Below are 10,866 nucleotides of genomic sequence, written 5' to 3' on the forward strand. Positions count from 1 at the left end.
AAAATGAAAAGCTTAATAACTTTATTTTCTCGGAAGAAATTGGAGAAGATGTTTATGAAAATCATTCTCCCAGTATATTTGCGTTTTCTTTCAGAATATTCTTATGCATTTGCTTTCAGTTTTTATTCCGCGCCATTACTTTTTATGTAAACTGAGAAGTAAAAATGGCGAAATTAAGAAAGTTGCATTCGGAAAATATTTCAACGTGTTGAATTGAAAAATGGTTTATTTATTCAGATTAAGTCCCGTTTTTAGAGTTCTGAGTTGAAAAAGTTGAAGAGCTCTTAAAGGAAAAAGGTATTTTTGATAGAGTTTTTATGTTGAAAGACGTAAAAAATACACCTGAAGTAGACAATGAGGTTATCTTTTAAACCAAAAATAAACGTCAATTTCAACCTGATTTTTCCCTCACAAAATTAACTTTATATATAACTCAGAAATAATTTTAGTTTAGAACGGTGATTCACATCTCAGATATACGTATTTGCTTGGAGTGTGGGGAGAAATCAATAAAATCGCAATGATAACTATAAGGTAGATTTCCATCAAATTCAAAGCAACCTCAAGTGTGAAAAAAAACTTCAATTATATACCTTGGGAGGTTGATCTCTTAAATTTGTTCTCGAAAACAACTTCAAATAAATTTCAAATTAACCTTGACACCTTGAAAAAACCTCACATATACCTCAAAAATACCTTAAATTTTTGTAAGGGAGATGCCAACCTGCACGACTGCATGGGTAATTTTTTTCTAGTGGTAGTGGTTGAAAGATTTAAGTCTTAACCCTTTCCGGCAAAATGTTGTTAATTTAGTAAAAATTAATCCAGAAATACCTACTTGCTCCACTTTAAAAAAAAATTTTTTTTTAGTAGTACTGAAATGTAAGTTATTTTTAGTTTTGTATTTTCATTTTAAGTAATTCGTCCACCACTACAAATCAAAAATTCAAAGTATATGAAATGCAATTTTATATCTTGTGGTGACACCAGGGCTCGAAAAGACTCAGAAATTTTACCCGTCCCCGAGGACAGCTTGTCCAACAATGTACCCGTCTTCCTTTGAAACTAACCCGTAGCTTCTAAATAAATAAAAATATAATTTTCTCTTATTTATTACTAACATTTATATATATTGCTCAATGAATTAGTAGTTACTAGGATTACATTATAAAAAAAAACCTAGTAGTAAAACCTAGTATTTCTTTTATGAAATAATTTAAATGACAAAGGTCAAGTTATCTGGAATGTCAATTTATCCGAGGGTACTGCGTTTTCTAAATGAATCAAATATGACGTTTGCCAGTTCCACAATCAAGCCAATGATTAACAGAGGTTTCTGCACAGAAATCTGAAAGGGGTTTTCCATTTAGGTAGATGTTCATAATTGCGTTTAACGATTCTTGTTTAAGACCAGTACGTAATGTGTTTTTTTGTAAGTTCATTGCTGAAAAACCTCTTTCAACCGCTGCAATACTCCAAGATAGAGAAAACATCAATTCCACCATGATCAGTAATCAGGCAGTTGCCTGATTAATATGATTTCTGACTTCTGACATAATGACATCTGTGTTCTGACAATGACATCTGGCTTCTGACATAAAAAGTCACCACTCTGAAATTTGAAGATTTTGATAATTAGCATACGCATTTTTATCCTGTTAGTTATTGTATAGAAGTATTGTATCATGTTTTGAAGTGATTTATTCTTTCCATTTATTCTAATAAGTAGCATTTTGAATTAAAGGATTTGCAAGGAGTTAATGCATGTTAAAGGGATGTGTGTTTGCCCATGACTTCATATATGTTAAACAAAAAATGATATGAAATGTTACTTTATTCTAGTTATCTCACGGTGAACTTTTTAAAATGCAAATTCCGGGTTTATGTCGATCTAAGTGCTGAGTAAAATATTTTTGACTCAAATGTACTAAACCAAGAATCGCCCGTTAAAAAATTCGTTCGTTACTACTAGACACATTTTTTCTACTAAGCAAAACATGTCCTCTCTGAAAGATTTCACACTTTTCTTTCAAATAAAAATAAGGCAATCGAAAAAAAAGTAAGATAACTTTGTTTCAGAAATTCAAATTTTTGATGCCTTATTATAATCTGATTTGTTTAAATAGCGGATCTAAAAAACAGCCAAATAAACAAATGGTAGTGAGTTTTTGTATAAAGATAAATGATTTTTTTTATTAAATCGATGGTTAATAAATCAAATATTATTACTACCTACATTATTCTAATGTGATGTAGCAGCTGTCAAAGCATCATCTCTTTCTGAAAGACTGATAGCAACATACTTTTGCCACAATTTTGCATCTATGAGAAAAAAATGCATTGCGAATCTCTCTCTTCAAATGATTCCATTGGGTAATAGTTAGATCTTATTAAATATAATTGGTTCTCGTTCTTTGCTGCGATTTACCTACTCCAGACTTCACCTTTATGGTAATGTCAAAATTTGAGAGGTGCTTAAATGATATTGTTGATAAAATATTTACATGCCCGATTGCGTTCGTAAAGGTAAAATTTGCATGCACTATTGAAATTTTCAAACGCCTCGGGCGTGTTGGACATGAAAGTATTTTTTTTTCTCAGTAAACTCTGATATACAGACATAAAACTTCATGTTTGTGTTAGCTTTAAAACACTCACGGGTGTCTGAAAAGGCAACAAAAAAAATTATGACTAATAAAATTGAAAATTTTATTAAAACAGATTAAAATTAGTAATTTTTTATAGCATATATTTTTTCAGTTTACTACTGAAATTGAATGCAACTAATGTTTTTGCTTTATATATTAGTATTTTTAGATGCAAGACATAATTTTATAATTTCATAGCCGTCGTTGAACAGACGACCCAATTTTTTGGATTTATAGCTACTAATGTTCAACTCCGTTGCTTTGTAATTTTGAATCTAATTCAAAAGACAAGGGAACTCCTTTATCAAGTTGAGGTAAGCGAAGATAGCTCCTTTGAGATACTAATATTTTATTAAACATATTTACATTTATATACAAGTTGGTTTGATTTACAAGAAGCATCATCACAGCAGGTGATGAGAGAAATACTGACAGGCTGTCATGTGCGTGCTGGTATTTATACAATTCAAATATGATGACGTCAGAACTCTTATTTCAGTTCACTTCAAAAATAAGTAAAAACACAATTGATTAAAGACAAACAGATAACAATATGAAATAAACTTGATTTTACGATGAGCGTCGAACCTATCACCACAAAGTATTGGGAGAAATGTGCCTTCGTGAAGGATTTTTGATGGAACCCCGCATTTGCGTTACATGGAGAGGATAACCACGAAAACCTACCACGGTTAGCTTGATGGCAAGGGGATTCTAACCCATGATTCGTCTACTATTGGGAATATTTTACGTCAGCACTGCCGTCGGTGCGAGCCGGGTGCGGAATCCGAATCAACCAGGGAGCCGAAACCGGGGTCACCTCATTGGGAGGTGAGTGCTCTATCCTCTAATCCACCACGGCTCAATGGAAGTCATAAGTAGTAGTTGCGATTTAATTATGAAGGAGATAATAAATAATTAAAAATTAATTAAGTTCCTACCACTTTTTACATTTTCAGTCGCATGTGCTATCCTTTCACTTATTATATTTAAACTAATTATTAAAGAGATAAATCTTTGGATTTAGCTAACTATTATATAATGAATAAAGTATGATTTTCAGACAAATTTAATAAAGTTTAAGGAACAAAAATTAAGTATTCTTTAAGAGCCTTGTTGGAAATAATGAACTTTTTACCGCAAAAGGATTTCTGCATATATTTACATTAAAATGAGTTCGAAATATTGATTTAGAACTTTTTCTTATATATCTTTCAATTTTTTAAAGAATTAAATAGGTTTTTTTTCTCATATTTTGCCCCTCCTTTCCGAAGCATTTAATCAATGAGCTAGCTCTGGGGTTTGTAAACTTTTCCAAGTCGATGAGGTAATTATTTAAATATGAAAGGCTGATAAAAAACTAATTTGAAAACATGATTAAAAACCGGCTCATGTGTGATGGAAAACATTTCTTACTAAGGATGAAGGATAAAAAAATAATATAATATAAACATTGGTTTATTGACGATAGTGGCTCAGAACGACAACCATTTTATTTAATTTTTAAAGATTCCAGTACTACTTGACCTATTACTTAAAAAAGTACTCTTGCGTCTTTGCTCTTTATCAAATCCGACGATTTTTTTTATTTTATAGTTTTACTTCCAGCAATTAAACATTTTCCCTCATAATTTTAACTTTCAGAACATCTCGGCATAATGATGCGGAGAAATTAATTTAAGCTTTATATTTATTGTTTCTGGTTGTAATTCTTGATAAATTTTATAAGTATGATGTAATATTTTAAAATTAATATAGTATGAGAAAAAGAAAAATCACTTTGTTGTTATAACACATCGAAAAATGGGTACAAAAGTAACCACTAAGATATAAAGACTTCGAATATTACGTCATACTTAGACATTTCGATAATATTTTTTGAACAACTCTAACATTTTAAACAGTAAAAACTTTGGTAGAAATATATCTTGCCCTAATGTAATACCGTTCATTAGGGACTAACGAGACTTTCTTAACTATAAAGAGACTATGTAATTTATACCGAGTTTCTCTTCGCTTACTTAGAAAATATCGCACTAGTTTAAATTGTTTTAGTTTTTTATTTCGGAATTTTCCTACAGTACATATAGACTGGAGATTATATAACATTGAAATGTTTATGTTTCAACTATGTCATTAGTTACAGCCAGTTTGCGATAAATGTAGTAGTTAATTTATTATTTTAACTGTTGGTTTAATATCGAACTACTAGATAATAGAGCCTAAAATATGTGTTTACTTTCAACATTTACTCTTATGTTCCGTTAATTGTTGACAAACAAAGAAATATTGTTACTACTTTTTCTTTTAATTTTAGAAGAACGGAAGCAACTTATTGGAGCGGCTTATAGCTTATTTACAAAGCTCAAAATTTGCAACCACTATACAGACAACCACTGCACATTTGCAACCACTACACATTTTGTGGCTGTTCAATGACTGTTCAGTGTCTTAACCCCTCAGCTAAAAATAATTAATACATAGCTAAAAATAATTAATAATGAAAAATTTAAGTAATATATAGATATATCAGAGTTAACGACGGGACTCATAAAACTTGTGCAGTTGCAAGACACTTAAAAGTACATCACATAGTTTATTTAAAAAAAAGTACTATTTTGTTTTTCTATTTTTCATGTTTGAAAAGTAAATTAATTTATTTAATTTTACTGAAATAACTACTTTACAAATCGAGAAAAACCTTTTATTTGCATGATATTATTTTACAATTTTTTTTTAAGTAGACAATTTACCTTCACAACCATTGTTGCCAAATCTGCATGTTTTCCAACAGGATTCTATTTCAATACTTAAAGTGATAACTAAAATTTATGTTTTGACATTTAATTCCTGATTTAATAAATTTGATTTTAAATAATTTTGATTATCATTACTCATAAATAATTAACAAATAGAATGTTTCACAATTATTTAAATTTAAGTTATTTTTTGCTAAGTATTTTTCATTTTAAGTAATTTTTCTAGCACAACATATTAAACATTCAAGGTACCATTTGAAATGCAACTTTATTGCATTCATCTCGTGGTTACTCTTTTAAGAAGTAGGCGTAATTATCCTTATTCTACAAGTTTTACTATTTAAATTGTTAACAATATATTAAACCTTTTGCAGGGAGCGGAGCAGTTGGTATCCCTGCACTTCATCGAATCCAGATGAAGATCAGGATGAATGGGTAAAAGACCGTAAGCAGCCTCAGGCACGCAGTTGTTTAATTAGTTTAGTTTAGATGTAATATGGGATGCATTAGAGATGTATTTAGATGTATTAAACTTAAAAAAAATCTTAGCTCACAGCTATTAATGCAATTTTATTACTGCCATAGAAAAGTTACTTTTAAAAAGTAGCGAGTAAAACTTAAGGAAATTTAAGCTCGAGTAACGAACAAAAATTAAAAAGTTTTGATTTTAACCTTTTCTAAGGCCGTGGTAATTATACTTACCACCACTTTTTAAAGTCACTGGGGAACTTTTTTTCCACTTTGAATTTAGATTTCCATTTGTTAATAACTTCAGCTTTCTTGAAATGCGTTTGAATAAAATTGGCAACCATTTGTCAGTTTAGAAAAAACGTATAAAAGTTTTAAAATATATAATTCCTTTTGAAGTTTGTAGCATTTATAAAGCTTATTTTATAAATAACTAAAAATAAGAGCCAATAAGTTCATAATAGGTCGTGGTAAATATAATTTCCCCCCAAAAAAGCATTAAAATTCAGATAAATTTTTTATAAGATAACTGAGCTTTTTTTCTTCTTATATCAATTACCATTCTTATAGTAAAAAGTTTAAAGTTTTAATTTTAAAAAGTAAATTTAGCTTAAGTACAAGTAGTACAAGTACTCGTTACTCTAGCTAAAGTACAAGTATTTTAAGCTAGAGTAAAAAGTAAAAAAAAAATTGATTTTAAAAAGTGACGAGTAAAAAATAAAAGTAAAAATACAAGTACGAAAGCGATTTTATGATACATTTCGAGAAAATCGAAAATTCGACGTAAATGTATATTTTATTAAAAAAATATAAGAAAAATTTATTTAAAATGCATTAAGTTTTAATTTAGCGGTATAATTTTTAAAATGCAGGAAAATGTTACAAAATTCTATTGAAAGTTTAAGGAAACTAAACGGGAAATCAAAATTCAATGTCTGCACACAAAAATGGAATTTCAAATCATGCTCATTTTAAAACTATTAAATCTTTAGAATTTCTATTCTTACTTTCGGAATTTTTAGAAACAAATTAATTTGTCTAACAAATTCGATAATATTATAATTTTTTTAAAGAAATAAGTAAAAAATTTTATTTATATACAGGTAAAATCCATTAAATTCATAAAATGCATTAAAGTAAGTGAATCACGTTCCCTCCCACCAGTCACCCTCTCCTTTTCATGAAATTGTAATCCTTAAAGGTGCTTAGAAAAAGAAGTTAGCTGTCAAAGAATATATAATACATAAATTTATGAATTAAAAAAAAAACTTCTTTGAAAAGGAAAATTTTTAAAAAAAATTCAGAAAAAAGCAATTTCTTTTGACATTCTCGTAACAAATTCTTCTACTTTTTTTCAAAAAAAGCAACGAAGAAAAGAGTAAACGTACTAAATTTAAAAGTAACGAAGAACAATTAAAATTTACTTTTACTTTCGTTATAAGTAATGAGTATTGCCAAGTATGATTACTGCTAGAAAAAATCGTTACACAAAATGTGCAGATGCTGACAGTAGATAATTGATTTTTAACTATTACGTAAATTTGAAAGCATCCAGGGCATTTTCCGGAAATTAGAATTAAACCATAGTTGCGGTTTTTTTTCTGTTTCTGTCTAGTTAACGATCGCTGTACCGATAATGATATAACGCCTTAATTACAAATCTAAACAGAAATCGTTTTAGCTGCGCAAACACTTCGTGTTTTGAAAAAAAAAATACTGTTTAAACTTTTAATATAGAAAAATTAAAAAAGCTGAGCGAAAATGAAATAAGGATAAGATATAATTTCGTCATCAGCTTACACGACTATACTTGAAAAAAGGAATGCTTTCTAACATTGTATTATAACCACAGCAAAATATATCAGTTCAATAGTGAGAGAATCTCCAAAAATGTGAAGCAAAAGCAAAAGTAGAACAAATTAAGCAAAACACAAAAACAAAATAAAACATATCAAGTAATATATATATATATATATATAATACCTGCCTACTTTTCCGCATTTGGCGAAAAATTTTATTCCTATATTTAAAGTGGTAGTAAAATGTATGTTTTATATACATTCCTTGCATTTATAAATTTAATATATTATGTTTTTCATCACCACTATTTTTAAAAACATCAAGCATATATATTAATATGTAATAATTTTGTGGTAGTTCACATAAGGATCTTGAAAATGCAGCGTATGTTTCTGCCTAAAATTGTAATTCAAATAAAGTCATCTTCGAAAAGATTAAAAGTTAACAGATATATATATATATATATATCCCAAAGCAAGTTAAAAAAATTAATAGTTTTCATCCTGATATTTTTATGGGTACAAAAGATCTTGAGTATTGTAAGATTTAAATACATATTTCTTAAATTACGAAAGAATCTTAGTAACCAAAGTATCTTTTTTGTTCCATAAGTAGAAAAAAAAATTAAAACTTCTCTTTTTTATTTTATTAGCAAGGTGATGCTTCATTTCCTGATTATAAACTGTCTTGATTGTTTGAATTAAAATGTGGTATCTGACTCCTTTTCAAGACTTTTAAGTATTGGAAGTTTCGGTTCCATATTTGTTTAAAAAAAGGCATATTTTGTAATTTTATCATTAAAAAATGTGAATTTTTGTTTAAATAATACCACGTGTTGGTGTTCTTAATAACTTCGTCACTTTTTTGGATGTTATGATCACTGCCAATTGAAATAATAATAATAATAAAAATAATCCGCAATATTTTAAAATGCAGTCTTACCTGTGGAAATGATAGGCACCCACTCAACATCCAAGCTGCAAAAACAGATTTATGAGCCTGCAATCGAGCTTTGATCCTGCGCATGGGAAATCTCACAGCACAAAGTCTATCAAATCCGATGACCACCAAAATGAAAGTGGACAGATACAATCCAAACATCTGAAAGAACTTGAACACTTTGCACGAGACATTACCGGCGTACCACTGGACCGAAAGTGTCCACAAGCCTTCCCCTATTATGCAAAACCATGTGACCATTAAATCAGCCACAGACAAGTGCACTAACAAAAGATAAACTGTTGAAGTTTTCTGTCTGCGGCGTCTCATGATGGACACAAGAGTAGCCAAATTGCCAAAAAGTGCCAAAAGTCCCAAAACGAGTAGAATAGTGCCTTTGACTAAAGTGTGAGATTGGAATGTGGGAGCATGTTTATCCGCGTTACAGAGGGAATTGTTTTGGCACATGGTATAATTATTTTCCAGGAGTGATTGATTGAAAAAAGTTGAGCTAAAGTACGATTCTGGAAAAAATGTTGCAGAATCAAAAGTTTCGTTATTCTGTAGCGTTTCATTTGTACTTAAATTCGTTAGCAGCATTTTGGGAGTATTAGTGGCTCAAAGTGATCCGTAATCTTGCATGCACTGCAAATTATCTTCCATTTCAGTTTTTAAGCTAAAAATCTTCCCGGTAGAATTTCCAACCAAATTAACTTTTATAATTTGAGATGGCGTTTTTAAATCTGAGCAATAATAACTTTTCAGGTAGACTTCAACATTAGATACCAATGAATTTTTATGAGCATTGAGGAGTTCGAGTAGTGTTCTAACTGGAAGTTTCTGAATAGAGTTTTGTATATTGAGACAATGTTTCACGTGGTTATAGGTGTTAAAAGAATTTCCTTTTTTAAAATGTGCTGCCATAGAAATCATTGATGCAATAAGAAATTCGAAACTTTATGGAGTTCTCAAGTAAAATTAAATACTGTTTTTCAAAGTTATGAGGGAATTATCAAAACATTTATTTAACGTAGAATTACGTTTTAAAAATAGAGCAATTGTATTCATTGATTTTTTTTCCACTATACAATTGCTGCTAAAATCTTCTTAGTTTTAGTTGAGATATTTGGATGCAAAGTCCACAAAGTGTTTTAATGTAGATAAAAAATAATATCTAGTGTCAATATTTCGAATTTTGTAATGTATTGTAAATAAATAAAATAAATAAATGCTTATTCAAATAATCATTGAGATCTAGACTTAAAAATTTTCAAACTTTGTACCCATATCTTTCATATTTTTTCTGCACATTGTTGAATTATTTTATTTAAAATTTTTTTTTTAAATTTGAATTCAAGGATTATTTTTTAATAATATCTTATCTTACTGACATGCATTGTCCATGCACTGAAATCGTTTTATTGCCAAATTCTAACAATTTCTCGGCAAAATGTTTTTTTCCCCAAATATTCATATTTTGGAAATTGATGTTGATATTCTTTTCCGTATTTTTTCCAGCTATCTTCTCCCACGAATTTCTTCATCTGACACAACTTCAAATCCTTTTCTTGGATTGTTAGAAAACTTTGTGAACAAAGTTTTTTTATCTCGCCAGCCAAACTTGTTGAATATTAAAACACGAAAAGAAAAAATGATTATACTAAAAAAATTAATTTCTTAAAAAAAGCACCTTAAGACACTTTAATTTTAAAATTTGAAGTTTCGTTCCAAAGTTCACTAAAAAAATGATTTATCCAAGCGAGAAAAGTACGGATCCGACAAGAAGAGATGAAAGATCTTTTTGGTAAAGATCCGAATCATTCACTGATGGTTAGGAAAAGGATGAAACTCGCCTGCCATGGAAATAACTTTCAGGTGGAAAGTGACGATAGTGACATCTGGTGGAGAAAAAATATGCCGAAATGCAGAGCTTCATGTCACAAATAAATGTATTTTCTGTGATTGTCATGTTCTTATGGTTGTTTGTCTCAACAATAATTTTCTCTAACAAATTGGTAAAGAATGTTAAAAATGATGTTATTTGATTTAACTTTTCACAAATATTTAGTTGAATATTTAGTTGAATTGTTTATTAAAATCCTCAATAATAGTATTTATCACAGAAATAAAGATAAGATAATGATAATTATCATGATTATATTTAAATGATAATTATCATGATTATATCCAAAAGATAATTATCATGATTATATTTATAGATATTAAAGTGTATCGATAGCGTTTTTATATAT

The 10,866-nt window shown here is 29.0% G+C and overlaps 1 protein-coding gene across 1 annotated transcript in view; it reads right to left on the bottom strand.

Moving 5' to 3' along the window:
- LOC107441087 (gonadotropin-releasing hormone receptor) overlaps positions 1-10,580 on the bottom strand; it is a 163,999-nt gene extending 153,419 nt beyond the window's left edge. The window contains exon 1 of the mRNA XM_071180700.2: positions 8,618-10,580. Coding sequence (XP_071036801.2) covers positions 8,618-9,214 — 597 coding nt within the window. The 5' untranslated portion in view covers positions 9,215-10,580. The remainder of the gene's footprint in view (positions 1-8,617) is intronic.
- Between the last annotated feature and the right edge of the window lie 286 nt (positions 10,581-10,866).

Source organism: Parasteatoda tepidariorum, chromosome 8 (genome assembly GCF_982258835.1).
Source record: "Parasteatoda tepidariorum strain Cologne lab strain chromosome 8, Ptep-v5.0, whole genome shotgun sequence".
Taxonomy (NCBI): Eukaryota; Metazoa; Arthropoda; class Arachnida; order Araneae; family Theridiidae; genus Parasteatoda; species Parasteatoda tepidariorum.